General features: G+C 45.3%; 1 protein-coding gene across 2 annotated transcripts in view; it reads left to right on the forward strand.

Moving 5' to 3' along the window:
• Positions 1-753: 753 nt before the first annotated feature.
• Positions 754-20,605, forward strand: part of LIG3 (DNA ligase 3) — a gene marked incomplete at its 5' end in the record, with an annotated part of 41,884 nt that continues 22,032 nt past the window's right edge. For both annotated transcript variants that reach the window (XM_081944776.1, XM_081944777.1), the window contains 12 exons: positions 754-1,273; positions 3,780-3,923; positions 5,524-5,724; positions 6,438-6,589; positions 7,381-7,547; positions 8,311-8,388; positions 9,555-9,717; positions 14,988-15,143; positions 17,074-17,205; positions 18,567-18,646; positions 18,946-19,037; positions 19,987-20,060. In XM_081944776.1, coding sequence (XP_081800902.1) covers positions 754-1,273; positions 3,780-3,923; positions 5,524-5,724; positions 6,438-6,589; positions 7,381-7,547; positions 8,311-8,388; positions 9,555-9,717; positions 14,988-15,143; positions 17,074-17,205; positions 18,567-18,646; positions 18,946-19,037; positions 19,987-20,060 — 1,959 coding nt within the window. The remainder of the gene's footprint in view (positions 1,274-3,779; positions 3,924-5,523; positions 5,725-6,437; positions 6,590-7,380; positions 7,548-8,310; positions 8,389-9,554; positions 9,718-14,987; positions 15,144-17,073; positions 17,206-18,566; positions 18,647-18,945; positions 19,038-19,986; positions 20,061-20,605) is intronic.

The raw sequence follows: 20,605 nt of genomic DNA on the forward strand, positions 1-20,605 counted from the left end.
ATTGGCCCCTGAAGTCTGTGTCTGTCTTGTTGGGTTACAGAACCAAACCAGACAGTTATAGAGGTGCAGATGACAGATGCTATAATTCTTCTGTAGAACCGCATCAGCAGATCCTTGGGCAGTTTGAGCTTCCCGAGTTGGCGCAGAAAGAACATTCTTCGTTGTGCTTTTTTGATGACGTTTTTGATGTTAGGTGTCCATATTAGGTCTTGAGATATGATAGAATCTAGAAACTTGAAGGTCTCTACTGTTGATAGTAGAGAATTTTGATCATGTGACCACGGGGATGCTGCAAAGATGGTAATTGGGAAAAGATGTCATAAGTCACATGTTTCAGCGCTGTTGTAACTTTGAACACACTAAACAAACTGTTGTAAGTTCCAGATGACCTGTATCTAGGGGCAGCCCCGGCTCTCCTCCTCTAAGCTGGATGGTTACCCTCCAAGGACTTTCATCCCCTAATGTTCAAAGGGGTCTATTTGTGTTATTTACCTGTCCCCTCCCCCTGAAGACATGGTTTTGGGGGCTGTTTAGTGCTCTTGCAACTGACGGGTGCAGCTCTTCTCTCTGTGGTTGAGTTGCAATAACCATTGTCTCCACCTAATAATAATTCAAACAACACCTTGCTATCCCAGGTTCTCGAGAAGGAATTGATAAACGGATAAAATGCCAAATCCAGTCTAAACATTTGGCTGACGTTGCCACAAATAATAATTTATTTTTCGCAGCATTAGATTCAACAAAGGGAATTATATGCTTCTTTCTCTCCAAGCTTTTCTGAAAGCAGCCAGGAGCCTTAGCAGAAGTGAAAAATTGACCTGGCTGCCGAAGAAGACGCTTCACCGTCAGACCGGTGTTCTCAGCTTTCTCCATAAGGGCGCTTTGCCTTTGACTGGCCTCCGATACCACCAATCTGGCCTCTCCAGCTTTCCCCTTCCAGCAGCTTTGCATGGTTGCCGCCTGACATCCTTCTGCACTGCCTCCGAGATGGCAGAACAGCGGTACTGCGTGGACTACGCCAAGCGAGGCACTGCTGGCTGCAAAAAGTGCAAAGAGAAGATCCTCAAAGGGATGGTGCGCATTGGGAAAGTGGTGCCCAACCCCTTCACTGAATCCGGCGGGGACATGAAGGAGTGGTATCACGTCAAGTGCATATTTGAGAAGCTGGAAAGGGCTCGGGTCACGACAAAGAAGATCGAAGATATCACAGACCTGGAAGGCTGGGAGGAACTGCAGGAGGCTGAAAAGGAGATGATCAATCAGCATATCTCAGGTGAGATGCACATCACGAAGGTTGCAGCGGTAGTTGCAATTATAAAAATCCCTCTTGAGTTGACCTTGCCTCCTGATGATTGAATGAAATTCATATTGCTTTTTTTTTTAACCATAGTATTAATATGGAAGTGACTGCATTGCTTTTATGTGTGGTTTTTGGGTTTTTTTTACTTTCCAGTCTAGGAAAAGCCTGGAATTTTCTATTGGTTTCCCAAGCAAATACTAAATAGATTTGGCCTCTTTATTATGCATTTGTTTTTGAGATCAAAGATCGACACGGTACTGCCATTGGAGTATTGGTGACATTTGGGTAAATTTCTAGACTATCTATTGGATCATCGTTTGAAAAATATGCATTCAGCAGTGCCAGATCTTTTAATGGAAGGGTCTCCAACCTTGGCAACTTTACGACTTGTGGACTTCAACTCCCAGAATTCCTCAGCCAGCATGCACTGGCTGAGGAATTCTGGGAGTTGAAGTCCACAAGTCGTAAAGTTGCCAAGGTTGGAGACCCCTCCAATATGCTAGAAAAGTTCTTAAAAATTTGGAGATTTTCAAAGTTGCCTGGAAAGTAGTCCGTATCGAACTGTATACCACAGTCAAACATTAACAGTTCCCCACAGAAAACGTTTATGACATTTTCTATTACAAAAAGTTTTATAGTAAATTTTATGTCATTAAGTATTTTATAAAATTTGCCCAATTTCAATTCCCCAGAACTCGCAGGTCCCAGATGTTGGATGCATTTTGTAAGTTAGCCCATTTGAAGTGTCTTGGTTGAAAACGTTTCGCTCTAGGATGCACTGTTTTGCTCAGTTCAATATTACAAAAACGAGAGTAGCATAGTAGTATATGGAAGATACCGTGTTTCCCCGAAAATACGACAGGGTCTTATTTTCTTTTTACCTACAAAATATGGCTTGGGCTTTATTATGGGGGGAAGGTTTATTGTTTTGGGGTTGCCGGGCGGCTGCTCTCTTGCGAGCGGGCTTCCAAAGAGCCGGGGACAGCCTCATGGGCGAATGGTGGTGGGCCAGCTGCCTGCAGAGCGTACAACCATAGAGCGTGCGCCCAGAGCGGCCACTGCCAAAAGACTTGGGTTGGAAGCTGCGGAAAAGGCTGGGATGGCGGTGGAGGTGCCCTCGCTCTAATGAGAGCTGGTCCAAGCATCCTGAGGTGGGTGAGTGAGAGCGGAACAGCCGCTCGCGCAACCCCCCTCTCCAGCCGTGCAGAGCGGCATTCACTGGCATTGGAAGGCGGCAAGCCGCGGAGCCGGGCCGCAGCGAACAGGCACTCACGCGGTTTGGCAATAACCCTAGGTCAGTGAATGGCGCTGTGCCCGGCTTCAAAGAGGGTTTGCCGGGTGGCTGCTCGTGAGCGTCGGCGCTTCGTGGCTGCTGTGTTGTGCTGCTGCGACAGCGCAACACAGCCATTCGCCCATGAGGCTGTGCCCGGCTCTTTCGGAGCCCGCTCGCAAGAGAGCAGCCACCCAGCAACCCCCCTCTTCAGCTGGGCACAGCGCTGTTCACCAACCTATCCAGAAGGCGCCAAGCAACACAATCACTTTTACCTCCCCCCAGGTTCCTGCGGTTTTGCACCTTCGGGATACTGCTAGGTTGGTGAGCGGCGCTCTGCCTGGCCGGAGGTCGGGGTTTATCCAGGGGGCTTATATGCGGGAGGGGGGTTATATTTTTGCCCACCAGAAAAATGTGGCATGGCTATATTTGAGGACATGTCGTATTTTCGGGGAAATACAGTAGATAGTGTTTGGAACGTTGTGTTGTTCTCACAACATTCCTGCCTAGTAGAATCTTGTTTATACCAAGCTTAATTGTGTCTCTGTCAAAGCAAGATTATAAGATGAGATCGTTAAATGATACCTAGGATAAATGATTGAAAAGAGATATCTCCCTCTCAAGAACTTTTCAGTAATTTATTCAGTAAATTAATATATACACACACTATCCTAAAACAGTTTTGCTAAAGGATAGCATATAAATATTTCAATAAATTAAAGTAGGGAGGAGGTGCAATAGTGATCACTATTCTTATCCACTTAGCAAATATTAAATCAGGAGTATATTTACATTCAATCAATCTAACAATATCCCAAATGATTCCAAACATATGAACTTGCCAATAGTCACTTGCTGCTAAGTAACAAATTTGAATCAACTTGATGTACCGTAGGCTTTTATTAATGTCCTAAAATGAAACATATTGAAGGTTGGATAGTTCCAAATAAAGCAAAGTTTCCTGAGTATCTACTTGCATGATCTCAGTGGAGATGTAGAATAAATTCTGGACATTTTGAGGCTGATTTTGTTAAACTACACAATAGGACAGATTTGGAAAAGGACCATGAGAATTATCAGAAGTTTGAAAACTGCCTGATCAAAGAGCATCTTTAGCCTTGAAAAAAGAAGTGGGTAACTATTAGGACTTTTGAAATGTCTGTATTGTTCAGGACACAGAATGATGAATGATCCCCTCTCTGTTCACAGACCTTTCTTCCAAACCTTCAAACACCCCAAAGAAAAAAGCTGTTATCCAGGCAAAGATTTCTCCTAGTGGACAAATAACATCACCCAAGAAAATGCCTCTGGTTTCTTCAAATCCTTCACCAAGGAAATTTTCAGGTTTTGCAGGTTGGTGAGAAATCTTTCTTGCAGCATATTGCTGACATTTCATTTTGACTTAAGTAAGGTAGCAGTGGAAGCAAAATAATAATCATCATCTATGCCTATGCTAGGTTCAGCAAGCTATTACCAGTTTTAAATTTCTGAAGAAGCACAAGTGTTTCAAATTTCAATTAATGCTAACTAGAAATGATATATAATTGAAACTCAGAGCCATGTTTATTATTAAGAAAGCCACTGGTTGAAAAACTGTACTGGGCAAGATAAAATAAAAGGTGCCTGCTCATGATAACTAGGCACAAGGTTTGTGTCCTGCAAACATACAAACTTTATGAAGCTGAGAAAAGTAAAGGCTGTTCTTGTCCCAAAGTTCAGGATGAGATTGGCGAATGAAAATTAAGATGGTAACAGTTCTGTGTTTAGAAGTATAATCAAAAGGCAAAATGTACTGTATTTCAGCTCTCAGAAGTTTTTTTTTAAGTTTTTTTAAAAATATATATAGATAGTCCTCACCTTATGACAATTGAGCCCAGACAAATTCTGAGTGTACAATTGAGCCCAGACTTTATGTTGCTAAGTGAGAAGTTTGCATTGGCATCCTTCAGTCTCAAGAGATTATGGTATTGTGTTCTGGAAAGAGGTAAGGCTGGAGGGTCCTCTCCAGAGCACGAGGCCTGGGTAGATTGATATGGAGAATAGACTGTTACCCAAGCAGCAGATCCCCCCTCTCCACGTCGCTGAAATAGTCCAATGGAATGGCAGAGCCGATACTATTGGTTCTAGCTGCATCGCAGGAGTTACCAAAACGTGATTGTACACAGTCCCGAACTGCCTCCGGGACTCCAGCTCCGGATTTTGCCTCGAGGTTGACTCCTGAAGCCTTTTCCAGTAGTGGATAAAGCCACAAGGCAGTGGAGGTTTGTAATCAGAGTTTCCCTTCTCCTAGAAGATGGTTCTGCCGCTTTATCTGCCGTTGGGGCGTAAAGCCCTCTTCCGTCTTCAAAACCGTTGATCGTCTCCTGTAATCCTGGAAAAGGGGCCCTTATGAGGTGCTACCAGCCATCAGCTGGACCAAATTTTTTTAAGGAGGTGTCACTCCTCCATCATTCACCCTTTGTCCTGGCTTGTGACAAGCAGAGCCTGGCTTCCCAAACGTTGGGCCCAGGATGGCGGGTTTGTGAAAAGCTTATTAAGCAAGTTTTGCCCCTTTTTACAGCTTTTTTCCCCCATTTTTGTTAAATGAATCACTGCAGTTCTTAAATTAGTAACACGGTTGTTAAGTGAATTGGACTTCTCCGTTGATTTTGCGGGTTAGAAGGTCGCAGAAGGGGATCGCATGGGACACTGCAAGCGTCAGAAATATGAACCAGTTGTTAAGCAACCGAATGTAAATCACATGACCATGGGGATGCTGTGATGGTCCTAAGTGTGAAAAATAGTTGTAAGTCGCTTTTTTTCAGTGCCGTTGTAACTTTGAGCGGTCACTAAATGAACTGTTGTAAGTCGAGGACTACCTGTGTTACACTCTCATGAAATGCTCAACCGTGCTTGCATTAAATGAATGAAATCTGGACATTTCTGTTTGCCCTCAAACTCTTTGTCTGTTCAGCAAAGTCGGGCACTTCTGAAGAAACAGCCAGCTCTGGCTCTTCTCACAAGTCCAGTTTGTCCACCGAGAAGAGTGACCCAAAACACAAAGACTGTTTGCTGCGGGAATTCAGAAAGCTGTGTGTAATGGTGGCTGACGAATCCAGTTATAATGTAAAAACTCAGATAATTCAGAACTTCTTACAGAAGGGAACCAGCGGAGGTACTATTTCTTTCTCTTTGTTTTCACTGGTGGGTCTGGGTAGAAACAAATCTGGGATAAACATAATATTTATTATAATTTAATACCAATTTATTGTTTGTATGTATAATTTATTATAATTAGGACAAGAGTGGCAGGATCTCATTGATAAAAGCACTGAAATAGCAGAGTGCTAAGAAATTCACAAGAGCACAAGAACAGTGATTTGGGGAGGGAGGTGTCTATTATCCTAGGGATGCAGTGGCTCAGTGGCTAAGACGCTAAGCTTGTCGAACAGAAAGGTCAGCGGTTCGAGTCCTAGCACTGCGTAACGGAGTGAGCTCCCGTTACTTGTCCCAGCTTCTACCAACCTAGCAGTTCGAAAGCATGTGAAAAATGCAAGTAGAAAAATAGGGATCACCTTTGGTGGGAAGGTAACAGCGTTCCATGCACCTTTGGTGCTTAGTCATGCCAGTCACATGACCATGGAGATGTCTTTGGACAGCGCTGACTCTTCGGCTTTGAAACTGAGATGAGCACCTCCCCTTAGCGTCAAGAACGACTCTAGCACGTATGTGCAAGGGGGGAACCAACTATTATCCCTAATGATGAGCATTATTCTTCTCATCTAATGCAGCCTAGAACAGAGATGGTGGGGGCTAAGGCAGCTGCCGATCTGAAAAACAGTAACCCTGTTTCTGCTCACCTATTGCAAACATCTGTACCTCTTCCAGATGGCTTTCGAGGTGATCTCTACCTAACTATCAAGCTACTCTTGCCTGGAGTCATTAAAAGTGTTTACAACTTGAATGACAAGCAGATCGTGAAGCTCTTCAGTAGGATATTCAACTGCAGCCAGGAAGACATGGTCCGAGACCTTGAGAAGGTGAGCAAAAGGGAGTCAGATTTTTGGTGGCCAGTATCCCTCTACACAGCATGCCTCTTTCTCTTAAGAGGTTGAGCGCTACAATTGACGGCCAAGAAGTCAGTCATGTGGCCAGATTCAAGTTTACAACCTTACAACCTTTTTTTTTTTTTTTTGCGACCATTGTTAAACAAATGCTGTCCCAATATTTCCTATGGGGCAGTTTTTGCCAGAAACCAGAAGAAAACATGGTTTTCTGCAAAATAGTAAATCAAGAACCTCCTATAAAGGTAATGGCGAATGCATGGCATGAGCCGTCACCCCAATTCAGCTCCACCGTGCATGTATGCGTGCCCTCCACCAGCCAATTGGTCTTCAGGTCTCTGCCACACATACTCGAGGGGGGCACGGCACATGCAGGGGGCTGTACGGGGAGTGGAATGCCTGTGGGGAGGGCGCATATGCATGCTCAGAGGGGGCGGAGCCATGCGTGCATTTCATTTCGGGGAGTGCATTTGTGTGCGCATGTGCACCCTTTGGGTCCTCAGTCCGGAAAAGGTTAGCCATCACTAACCTATAAGTACAATTTACTGGCAATTTATGTAGGTGCTCTAGGGTTGCAGATCACAGGTTGAACTTCCCTATTGGTTTACACTTCAATGGCCTGATGTCAAAAGATTCCTGAGGCTTTCCAGATTGCAATTAATTTATTATTGCCATTTACAATTGCAATTGATTGCAGGTAGAAGCCAAGCACTCCTCTGCCCTTAGCAGCGCTCTTTGTAGCTGTTCCCTTTTGTATCTTAAACCAGGGTGACGTTTCGGAAACGGTGCGGATCTTCTTTGAGCCAAGCAGGTCTTGCCCTCCTGCTGCCAAGAGCCTTTTGACAATCCAGGAAGTAGATGAGTTCCTGACGCAGCTATCCAAACTTTCCAAAGAAGAGGAGCAACAGAGCCTACTGCAAGAAGTTGCGTCGAGGTAGGAAAAAGGAAATGTTTATGAATTTTGAACTGGGTCAGATTGGGGTAGGTAGGCCTGATCAGGTGTCTGCTCAGCGATTGCTTAATACTGCCAAAGCCTAGCACTGTGATGGCGGACCTGTGACAGACCTGTGGCCCACGAAGTCCCCTCTGGGGGCACGCGAGCCATCGCCCAGCTCAGCTCCACCATGCATGCGCGAGTGCATCCTGCCGGCCAGCTGATTTTCAGTTCTCTGCCACTCTTGCGAGAAATGCACGCACATGTATGGGGAGGCAGGGAGGGTCGGAGGGAAGTCGTCGTCCCCCGCGCTCTGTTTTTGGTGCCAGGAAGGCCTCTGGAGGTGGATACCGTTTTTGCCCTCCTGAAGGCTCGAGGAAAGCCTCCAGAGCTTGGGGAGGGTGAAAAACGGGACTCCCAGAAGCTCTGGAAGTTTGGGAACGTACCTGTTTCCGCCCTCTGGAGCCCGAGGGAAACCTTTTTTACCCTCCCAGAGGCTTGAGGAAAGACTCCGGAGCCTGGGAAGGGCGAAAATGCCCCCCTCCGCCATGGGGGGTTCGCGAATGAATGTGTGTGGGGGGAGCGCATTGTATTGTGGGTGTGGGCGTGTGCATGATTTTTGCATGCTCCTATTCCCTGCAGTAGAGGTCCTATTTGGGGATAGCATAAAGATACACAGAAGATACACAAAACTAGAGGCCCAGCATCTCAGCTGTGTATTCACGTAGGCGTTTTTTACATTGGTATCCCTCTTTTTTTTCAGGTGCACCGCTAATGACCTGAAGTGCATCGTTCGACTGATTAAACACGACTTGAAAATGAATGCTGGTGCAAAGCACGTGTAAGCTGAGATCAGGTTGAGAATGTCAGAAATGTAAAAGCCAAACATTGTAGCATTATCAATGAGATAATTACATAGATGCACTACTTAGTTGCAAGACCCTTTGAACTCTGATTGTCAGTCACTATGGAAGAAAGGTTGTTCCTTTCCGCTATGGTCCAGCAACTTCCCAGACTCCATGGTGACCATGCAAAGCTTTTGTTATTAAAAGGGTGATTATTACTTTTCTTTAAAGGGCAAAGGCACTAAAATGGGGTGTCTTGAAGGGAATGGCTCTCCCTCAAGGAGTCCCTCTCATAAAGATTCTGTTGCTCTACCATAAATTGTCACTCCAACTAAACATCTATCCTAATAGCATCTCCAGATGCTGTTGAACTAAGCTTCCCATCAGCCCTTGTCAACATCACTAATAACTGGAAAGTAAATTCAAGATATTTAGAGAGATGAAACTTGGAGAAATTTGTCTTCCACCAAACTGGTTGTCAAGGTTCCAAATAACATCCAAAAGTAAATCGGAGTCCGAGGCAAAAGGTTCCTCAAAGTTCCAATTTATTAAGAGAGCCATGTTGGCACATCTGGGAAAACCCGAATCTGAAAGCTTCCAGATTTTCCCCACCCAGTTGAAAGTTCAAGATCCTGCCCTTACACCCACAAGTCCATCACATGGTCCAATCTGGCAACTTCCACCCATCCAGTTCCAGCCAGGTGCAGAGGCAAAGGATAACCTTAAGTTTCTAGGAAGAATGTTGTTATGGCTACAAATCACCGAACTCCCCCCCCCCCAAAAAAACCTCCCTTTTTCCCACAATAGAAAATGAATAGTAGAAAGTGTGGCAGGCCCCAGGTCCAAAAGAAAAGATGGCTTGCAGGCCTGACACTGGTTGAATCTAGAAGCAGTCATTTTCTTTAAAGTTTGTTGATGTACCTGTTCTTTAGATTGAAATCTTGCCCTTCCTCCTAAGCCCATGCAGCAAGTCCTTCTGTTTTTTCTCTCCCCGCAATAGCATCCCTTTAGGATAGGAAGAAAATTACTGGCCCAAGGTTACTTTATGAGCTTCTATGGGTGGGGATGGACTTGACCTTGAGACTCCCCAATCCTTTTCCAGTTATACCCACACTCATCCCTTTCTAAAAAAAAATCATCATCCTGCTCTTTTCCTACCCAGACTTGATGCCTTGGACCCCAATGCTTATGAGGCCTTCAAAGCATCCCGTAACCTCCATGATGTGGTGGAGCGAGTGTTGAAGAACCAGCAAGAATCTCAGCCAGGCATGAAGAAAATTCTTAGCGTCCAGGCAGCTCTGATGACCCCGGTCCAGCCCATGCTGGTAAGGAACAGCTGGCGTCTGCAGAGATGTGGTTCTTCTTAGCTACAGCTGCAGGATCTGGAACAACCTCTTTGTCCACCTGTGACATCCTGTTACGTTCAGGTTTTATTGTTAGTTAGAAAAGTATACATTTAATTTAAGCAGGTATTTATTTATTAATGGTCTTCCTTTTTTTGTGAGAGAAGGTGGGGCAGACAGGCTCTAAGAGGTCCTCTGATTTTATCCCAACATCTGCCTTGTGAATTGAATGGAATGTCAGCCATGGGAGGCACGGGTGGATGGATGGGTCCCTTCTCTTCCAGATCTGTCCAGGCAGGGAGATGAAAATCCCACCTGAAGAGATGAGGAGGAGGAGAGGGTATTTCCCAGGGTGTTAAATTGGCACCGACCAAGGAGAAAAGCAACCTAGAACAGTGATGGCTGCCATGCCAAAAGCGGGGGGAGCACAGGGGGGTCGTGCGCCTGCGTGCCACACCCATAATGCTATGCATGTGTGCGCCCCAACGTGCACGCCAGTGGTGGGTTGCAGGCGGTACGCTTCGGTACAGGCATACCGGAGCCTGCCCAGAGCACCGGGTACCGTTCCGGTATGATGCTCCGGAGGGCCCACGCGCCCGGCCAAGCTCCTTACCTGTTCTTTAAGCCTTTGGTGCTTACGCACACGGCGCATACGGTGCCTGCTCAATGCTCACCAAGCAGCTGGAGTGTCACGGAGGCTTGCAGAGGTGTCGAAGGCAGGTACGATGCATGCACGCATCATGTGCGCGTGCAGTGCACACGTCCATGTGGGTGACGCCGGGCCCGTTCCAACCTTAGACAGTTTGCTCGTAGGGGCATTTTTTGTCCTCCGGAGCCTTTAGGGAAGCCTCCGAAAGGCCCCTGAAGGCTCTGGAGGACTTAAACCAACCCTATGAGCAAACCAGAAGTAACGTTGCTGAAGTTCCGGTGTGCCCATAGGGATGGTTTTTTGCACTCCGGAGGCTTCAGGGAAGCTCCTGAAACCTCTGGAGGGCCTCCAAAGGGGGCGGGGGAGGCTGTTTTTGCCCTCCCCAGGCTCCTATAAAGCCTCTGGAGCCTGAGGAGGGCGAAAAAAGCATGCAAAAAATGGGGGATCATGCCTGTCATGCGCGCTGGGGGTCGTGCATTGCAATATGGGTGTAGCACTCCCACTCACGACCCCCCTGCACTCTCCCCCTGCACTCCCCCCACCTTTTGGCATGTGAGCCAAAAAAGGTTCGCCATCGCTGGTATAGGGTCTCCTGCTTGAGCAAGGGGCTGGACTAGCAGACCTCCAAGGTCCCTTCCAGCTCTGTTATTCTGTTAATTAGGTTGGGCTGAGAGAGAGGGATTGGCCAAAGTTGCCAGTATGCAATGTAGTATTACTGTACTTTTCAGAGTATAAGATGCACCAAGATTTTTTTTTTAAAGAAAGTTTTATTGATTTTTTGGTATTTTACAAAAGGAAAAGGTATGGGGAAAGTTACAAATCGTGGCAGCCGCAAACTGTGGTAGGTATACCCCCCCCTCCAGACTCATGGTGTACATTTGCATAGCATTCAAATATTACATAATAACATATAGTCAGTGTGATAGATTCATTAATAATTTCAATCAATTTATGTCATGTGGATTTTTTTACTTATTTGTGTGATCTGAGCTTTCTTGATGTCGCCCCATCTCCCCCCGTTGGCAGTGCTCCGGCCCCTCCCGTGTCTTGTGCATCTACTGGGATATCTTCTGGTTTTTCTAGGAGTAGTTTATTTTTTTCCATAAAGGCCTGCGCCTCTATGGGTGTATTAATTCTGACTCTTGTCTCCTCCCAGAATATTAACATACCTTCAGGCAGCAACCAACGAAACCACACCCCCTTCTGGTATAATTTATTCGCCAATTGCGAATAATATTTTCTTTTCTCCCTCACTTTCTGTGTCAGTATGGTTATCTCCTTATCTTTGTATGTCAGGGCTTGTCCCCTTTGTGTATTCAGAATTTCATCTCTTGTGCTTTTCCTAAGAAATTTAATATGTACCTCCCTGGGGACATTGTGTGTTCTAGCATATGCAGAGTTCACTCTATAAACCAGGTCTATTTCCCACCCCATCTGTTGTTTTTCTTTCTGGATATACTCAGCCAAGATAGTTGTCATGGTGTCCCTTATGTTTTCATCATCTGTCTCCATCACATTCTGAAACCTAAGATAAAAGGACATTCTCTCAAACTCTATTTTCATTTGTTGGGTGTCAAGCTCTTTGTTTCCCTTCTGCACGCCCTCCACCACCACCCCTCATCTCAGCCGCCCCCCGCTCCAAGAGATCCAGTCTCTGTGAGTTCTTATTAATTTTTTCCTGGTTCCCTCTAATTTCTTCTTTCATCTCCTTCAGTTGTTTCTTTATTTCCTCTTGTCCCTGTAGAAGTTGCTGAAACATTTGATGAAACTCCAAGTCCGTAGTTTTAGCTTGTTTAAAAGCTGTCAATGTTGATTGTGTGCTCGGACTTGAGGTTGCAGATGTCGGGGCAGAGGCAGCAAAGCCAGACTTTCCAGGAGGTGGTCTTTTAGATGTCATTGTTGGTAATAAAGGGTCCAGTCAGTATAGAGAGGAATCAATCAGAGTGGTAGAGCAGCCAAGGGAGTCCGGAGGGTAGAGAGACCAGGCACAAGGGAACTCTCTAATCACCCTGGCAGGGAACAGACGTTTTTCACTCCAGAAAGTTCAAAAACAAACAATCCACAAGAGAATTATCCAAATAACACGGAGACAAAGACCGGAAGCCTGAAGTTAAGAGGTGGAGTCAAGTTCAGCTTTCATGAAGACAACGGAAGTGTGCCATCTTGCCCTGCCAACTTCGGGTACTGAGGCAACAAATAAAGTTTTCAAAATTCAAAGTTCCCAAGGCTTCCAGATCGCATTGTCTTAAAACCTAAAGGTTAAATCTGAAGATCCATTTAGTTGGAGTGTGACCTCTTTGGTTTGGCTCTCCCCCTCCTCCTTCCCTTGGGGCTACGAGCACATTTGTTTCTAGCCGCTTGTCCAAGGGGGGGGGGAAATCCCCCTCCCCTCCAGCCACACCTCTCCAAGTTAGCAAAAGTTCCAATTAACACAACTGACAAGTTTTAAAGTTGGTGATAGGTATGAAGGGAGTCTACACCTCACCGCACCGCCGCCGCATCCTTCAGCTTTCTTTTTTTCTTCCGGACAGTCTCGCAGCGAAGACGCTTCAGCGCGTCTCCCCTTCGCGTTCCTCGGTGCCTGGAGCGAAGCGAGAGCCCCCCGACGGCCGCCGCCGATGCAGGGGTCCTCCCGCCGCGCCGCTCCTCCGGCAGAACGCCTCTTCGGGGCGTCCTGTGCCCCCCAAGGGGTGAGGAGCCCACCGGGGATGCGCGGGGCTGGCAGTCTCTGCCCTTCGCCGTCGGCCGCCGGAACCGGAAGCACCAAAATTTTGAAGAGGCAAATTAAAAAAAAAATGTTTTTGCACTCTGCAGACCTCCCCAAAATGGCCCATTTTTCACGAAAACGGGCCCATTTTTTGTCAAAAAAAGGTGTGCATAGCTTTTCAGAGGCTTATAGACTGCTCCTGGAGGTTGGGGAGGGGGCAATACCAAGCAAAAAACAGCCTGTTTTTTACTCATTTTTGCTCTGTCTAGCCCCCAGGAGCACTCTGGAAGCCTCCTAAAGACTATGCACGACCATTTTTACAAAGGGGGCGGGGTTTCAGGAGGCCAAAAATGCTGTATTCAGTGTATAAGACGCACCCAGATTTTCACCCTCTTTTTTGAGGGAAAAAGGTGCATCTTATACTCCAGAAAATACAGTACTTAACCTGAGTCTCAATTGTCCAAGCTGAATATCTTAATGTTTGTATTATTCTTTTATTTACTTGAATTGTATCCATCACTCAGCACTTACGAAGCTGCTATGGGATAAAATGACATCTGCAGTATAAAAAAAAAAAACAAGGAAAAAATCAAGAGTTCCATCGGGTTTTTTTTTTGTCTGCCCTACTTACTGTATTTTTCAGAGTATAAAATGCACCTTTTTCCCTCAAAAAAAGAGGCTGAAAATCTGGGTGCGTCCTATACACTGAATACAGCATTTTTTGCCACCTGAAACCCTGCCCCCTTCACCAAAATGGCCATGCATAGCTTTTAGGAGGCTTTCAGAGTGCTCCTGTGGGCTAGACAGAGCAAAAATGAGTGAAAAACAGGCTGATTTTTGCTTGTTTTTGCCCCCCCCCCCCCCCCCCCCGCAAGCTCCAGGAGCAGTCTATAAGCCTTCGAAAGGCTATGCACACCTTTTTTTGACAAAAAACAGGCTTGTTTTTTGCTCATTTTTGGCACCCCACCCCACCCCACAGGAGCATTCTACAAGCCTCCTAGAGGCTATTCATGCCCGTTTTTTGGGGTGGGGGGAAACGGGCAAAAACTTTTTTTTAAATTTGTCTCTTCGAAACCTTGGTGCGTCTTATACTCCAATAAATGTGGTAAGTACCCTTGTATAGTAGTCCTTTAACTATACATTTTCAAGAGTGTGTGGCTCTTAATAATAACATTTCTAGGCCATGGTCAAACTAAAGCTAATTTTCTCACTGTTCTAAAAATAGGAAAGTGTGGATCATCCTCAGAATCTGTTTCCTAGAAAGCAAAAATCTTTCTGAACATCTGCATTGCTTTGTCACTCAGTCTACTTAGCACTGCTTACTCTTACGTTATCTGTAATCTTAGCCTGGCATTCTCCAAAAGACCTTGTCTGCATATGTGAACTGTTTTGCCCTTTCTGATTCCCCTCTCAGGCATCAATTCAAAGTTCTCTAGAGGGACTTTCATTCATGCAATGGGATGAAGATTAAAATGCTTAGCTGGTGATATCACCATTGCCCTGGGGACACCCTGTTGCGGGCTCCTTTTGTGTCCCCAGGAGGAGCTAGAGTGAAGGACAAGACCTGAACCCCACCCCACAACAGCTCTTGAGTCTCGAACATGGGCTTGCTAACCTCCTCCCCCAGCATTCAGCCATTCGAGCCATGGTGCTCCTTCACGCTTGCAACTTGAAGACATACAGACTTCAAAATGACACATGTCTTAAAGTTGCCAAAGCTACGAAACTTTAGTATATGCCTGTCCGGGGAATTATAGTCCAGGGCATCTGAGAGAAGTTTAGTTTGGAAGGTTGTTATGAATGGACTCATGTCTAAGTTGCCAGAAGGCAGCTGGTTGTTAATAAGCTAAGAGTTTTAAACTGGATTTTTTTTTCTTTCTTCCCTTTTCTTGTAAGGCTGAAGCTTGCAAATCGATTGAGTATGCCATGAAAAAGTGTCCCAATGGCATGTATTCAGAAATTAAGTATGATGGAGAGCGTGTCCAAGTGCACAAGAAGGGAGACCATTTCTGCTATTTCAGCCGCAGTTTGAAACCCGTTCTCCCTCACAAGGTTAGTGGAGCGTGTTAGCAATGTAAGATAACAGTTGGGTCAGCAATATATAAACCAGGATAGTAGTACTGTTTCTTTAATTACTGCTAAAATGTGATTGGTTGCTGTTACCTCAAGCAGCCATAAGATGGAGCCAGAATGACTGTTAGCTCTCTGTTCGTTAGATGCTGATCGGTGAATACTGCTTGATACTGTATCGTGAGTTACTGTGTTTTTGTTACTGTTAACGACTTTGTGTGCTAAACTGATTATATGATACTGGACTGTGTTCGAAGGATCACTTCTTACCTGGGAACATTTATAACTGGACTGACTGAACCGTGTATGACTTGGACTGTTTGATGAACTCTGAGTACCTCTATTTTCCACATAAGTAAAATACTATTACTTTTACTATTTGGTGTCCCTGTATGCTGGTTTGTGCGTGTTCTTCCATACCACTCTCATTACGCTTCTCTGCACACTCGCTCTTCTAACGGGGAGTATGCTTACCTAACAGAGCGGATAGCAATAGCACTTAGACTTATATACTGCTTTATAGTGCTTTTACAACCCTCTCTACGCAGTTTACAAAGTCAGCCTATTGCCCCCAACAATCTGGGTCCTCATTTTACTCACCTCGGAAGGATGGAAGGATGAGTCAACCTTGAGCCTGGTGAGATTTGAACTGCCAAATTGCAGGCAGCCGATAGGCAGCAGAAGTAGCCTGTGGTAGTGCACTCTAACCACTGTGCCACCATCCCCAGAGGATGGGCTGCCTCTTGGGTAAAGTATGGGTTTCTGGCTCTTGTGTGGACATCAAGCGTAATCCATGAGGTTGGATTAATCTTAATTGAGCCACAGTGAAATCCAGTAGTACCAGAAGTGTAGTTTAGGGGGCGTGCTTTGTAGTTTGGTCAGGGAAAACAAGGAGTTCTGATAGTTTGATGTAGAATCCTGGTGGTGACGTCAGGAGTTCCCTCTGTGTCTGCCGGCAACAGCCAAGCCGCGTCTGATTGGTTAAGACGCGACTTGGCTAAACACGGGCAATCCCTGCATCCTGATTGGCCTCCCTGCTTGACAGCTCCATATAAATAGCTGTCAGGCAGGGACAGCTCCCGCTTCTCTCCTGTATTTTGTCCATTGACAGCCTGTTCAAATAAAAGCCTTTTGAATCGCCTCACAGCGTCCGTCTGCTTCTTCGCCTATTTCACATTTGAAGTGTATATTTGATTTAAAGTACTGCAAACGAAATGTTGGCCTTCACAGTTTCTTTGGCACTTTTGTGTTTAATTGTGGGCATTTCACCCCCTTAACATAAATATGCATAATCTTTTTTTTTAACCATTGGTTTTACCTTGCTTTTTAAGATTACAGTCGTCTCCTAGGTGGCTTTTTTATTTTTGCAACAAAAATTAAAACCGTCTCTATGAATGATCGGCAGCATCAAAATCTGACAAATAAAATATAATAAAATAAAAACAAGGATTGCAAAAGAAAGAAAGAAAAGAGTGGGTGAGGATAAAAGGAAGGAGGGCAGAATTTTTATAGCAATAGCATGAAGATCTATATACCACCACCACCCCAGTGGTGCACACTCTGGGCAGTTTACAATGTAAGCATTATTTGCATATTGCCCCCAACAATCTGGGTCCTCATTTTACTGACCCCAGAAGGATGGAAGGCTTGAGTCCCATCAGGATTGAACTGTGGGCTGTGGGCAGAATTTGCCTACAATACCGCATTTAACCACTGCTCAACCAATGGGTTTGTCCTGCTTGATCTACTCCTTCTGGGAGTTGGAAGTCCACACATTTTAAGCTCTTGAGGTTGGGAAACACTGGGCAAGTCAAATCTTTCTGTCTGCCTATAATGCCAAGTCGATGCTTCTTGGCCCATCAAATGGACTGAAAAATTCACAGAACGTAATTGCTTGCTTGCATTTCATCAGGTGGCTCATTTCAAGGACTTCATCCCCAAGGCCTTTCCAGGAGGACACAGTATGATCTTGGACGCTGAGGTTCTCCTGATCGACACCAAGATGGGGAAGCCTCTGCCTTTTGGGACGCTGGGAGTGCATAAGGTACTTCAGAAGAAGGTCTCATCCATCGCCAAAGAGATGGCATAATTCAGTGGTTCTCAACCTTTTCTTCACCATAGACCCCCATTAAATACCTTTTGTGGCCATGGATCACTGGGACTTAACTCAAAATTTTAATCATAATATTTCTTCAACCTTTGAGGATATGCTGTGACCACATTGTGGCCTTTCCGCGGGTCCCCAGACCACAGGTGGAGGACCATTGATACAATTTATAGCAGACTTCTGTTATAGAGCAGGGAGTGAACAGCCTGCATTTAATAGAAAGAATGTAATAATGAAAAGGTAACAGTCCTTTTTAGCTGATGGGGAGGGAATGGAGCCCAGCTTTCTCCAACGTCGTTCTCCAGAGAGAATTCTCATCCCAAATTTGCAAAGACTGTATAGATTTATACTAGAAGACATTGTATAGAGTTAGTAGACAGAGGTTTTTTTTTCCCCTTGTCATACTAGAGCCTGAGTTATTTGGTTAAAAATTAGAAAAAAGGCGAGATTTCAGCATCATAGTTTCATACCATAGGAGGTGAGGGTGGGGTATCTGTTAAAGGGAGGAAATAAGTTTTCCCTCTCCAATTCAATGACTTTTTATACAAAACCAAATAAAAATAACTGTTCTGACCGAGGCTTCCCAAGAGCATGAAACAAACTCCTTGTCCCGGCAAAAAAATCCTTTTATTAATTTATAGTGAATTCTGCTCATTCACAGCTGGCAAAGTCTTTCAAAGGAGGATTTACGGTCACAGACCTTATCTGGCTTGGGGAGCTGACAGGCCAATATCTGCAAAACCTGACAAGGAGTCTCGGAGAGTCACTAAACAATTACGCAAACTGATTGTCTCCTGCAAACCCCACTCCCCTTTTGCTGCTCTTTTATTTCCTCTGGGAGGGGCCATGCATCACCTTACTCCCAAGTCGACTCCTGTCCTTTAGCTGTTCCCTTCATCTGGCAACTCTGCGCAGGTGCACACTGTGAACAGGCTCCAGCTGTTCGTCTGCCTCACTGATGTCTGACTCTGAAGGCAGCTGATAACTGGCATATGGCTCTGGCCCTCTCCCTGCCTCCGACACAGAGCCCTCATCAGAGCTTTCCCCAAACTCCAGGACTGGCTCATGTTCCTCCCCAACCTCCTCACTGTCCGAATCTGTGGCCATTTCTGCTGGCCGCTGGCAATAACCTGCAAAGGCGAGCACGGGAGGGCTACAAGTTATCTATGCCTAGTTTAGACTTTGTCTTTCTCCAGAATAGCAAAATAGCCTTGGCTGTTGCTGTTCATGAAATGATATCATGCAGTCAATTTCATGGTTGTTGTTGTTGTTGTTGTTGTTTTGCTATCCCTTTGCAGAAAGCTGCTTTCCAGGATGCAAATGTTTGCCTTTTTGTCTTTGATTGCATCTACTTCAATGACGTCAGTTTGATGGACAGGTGGGTGCATAATGAGTGCTAATCCTCCTCTGTAGCTAGCATTGTTTCTTATATCAGCCTGAATGTGAGCAAAGAACTGGCCTACACTTTATGGTTGCCAAGAGTGAGTCTTTGCTCCATGAAAATCTATGCTGGATTACGGACACCCTCTATGTTTAAATTGATTCTCCACCAAGTATAAGAGTGCTCAACAAAGAATGCCCCAAAGTACAGGATCTGTTTGACATTAGAATCATTAAAGGAACTTTTTCTCACCCACATTTTTCTTCTGGTGATTTGCCCTTTTCTGTTTCCTTTAGGCCTCTGCGTGAGCGTCGCAAATTTCTCCACGATAACATGGTGGAAATTCCCAATCGAATTCTCTTTTCAGAGATGAAGCATGTCACGGTAGGTTCCATTTTAGATGTCAAGAATGAGACTTGGAGAAGCTTTAAAATGCTCAGCGGAAAATTCTCTGAGTCTTCCGTACGTGGCTGAGCCATTGGGGGCTTTACTTTCTGTGTCTCAAAAAAAGTTGGTGTCCTCTTCCCTATCCTGATGCCATTCATTCATTCATTCATTTGTAAAAGTTACATGTATATGGCTGCCCATCTCATTCAATGATTCTAGATCACACGCACACAAGAAGCAATAAAAACAGCAACCATCCCTACCCACCCACCAAGGGGCTGGACCAGCTTTGAAGGGTTCTTTCTAGATTCCCCGTCCTGGGGCCCTATGTTCCATATAGGGAAATGAAAGATGCTTTCATCTTCCAATCCTTCTGGATTAATAGGGAATGGTGTCAAATGTAAGAAAGCAACTTTGACAAAAACACTCAAGAACCATTGCCTAAGCAAAGAAAATGAAACAACCTTTCAGTCCCAAGAAGCAAAATGGCATTCAGAAGTGATTTAAACAGGCTTTTCCCTGATTCACTGTGGTCTGTAAAGAATAATCAAGGTTGCAAAATTCTGTTATAGCCAGTTTAATCAGGTATAGTTCTAATGTTTCTATTGAATTGATTTTCTGGTCTGGTCAGGTCTGGAAAAATGGAACAGAGAGCAGAATTAGGATTAAATAAGCTTTAATGAGATGCTTACCCTTCTAGCTTTACAATTCATGAAAGGTAGATGTGCCAAACATAGGTCATAACAGGTAGAATATCTTAGGCCAGGACTTTTCAAGCAAAATGAAATAAGTGAGCTGGCTGGCTGGCTGGCTTATTATCTGAAATAAATGGACAATCAGCCAGTTAAATCATCTGGATAAGACGTTTAGAAATGTTTAAATACCCAGTGAGGTGGCGAATCTCAGTCCTGCCTTGGCAACTTTCTCTTTTCCTTATTTTTCCAGGAAAGCTTCAGACCTCGCCGACATGATCAACCGAGTCATCCGGGAAGGGCTGGAGGGATTGGTGCTGAAAGATGTGAAGGTATGGAAGCTGCTCTTGTTGCCTGACCATTTGTGCCAGCCAGCTACAAGTCTGTCAAACTGAAAATAGCAATAGCACTTAGCACTTAAGACTTATATACCGCTTCACAGTGCTTTACGGCCCTCTCTAAGCAGTTTACAGAGTCAGCCTCTTGCTCCCAACAATCTGGGTCCTCATTTTACCCATCTGAGAAGGATGGAAGGCTGAGTCAACCTTCAGCCTGGTGAGATTTGAACTGCCCAAATTGCAGGCAGTCAGCAGACGTAGCCTGCAGTACTGCACTCTAACCACTGTGCCACTGCAGCTCAAAAGCCATAACTGGGAGGCTTCCGGGTTGTTCCTCGGCGCCGTCGGCAGGCTTTTTCTGAGCTTATCAGATCAATAGACAGTAGAGGTGTTTTTTTACGATCTTTAACACCTTGGACACTCTTAAATTCTTGGAATTTATGAGGGAGAGATTCAGCTGTCGGGTTGAGCCTCTCGTGTAGCCCTCCAGAAGGATTTATAGCCTCTGGAGTGCGACGAGGTGTGCCCCCCCCTTGCAG

The sequence above is a fragment of the Natrix helvetica genome (assembly GCF_964273705.1).
Source record: "Natrix helvetica genome assembly, chromosome: 2".
Classification (NCBI taxonomy): Eukaryota; Metazoa; Chordata; class Lepidosauria; order Squamata; family Natricidae; genus Natrix; species Natrix helvetica.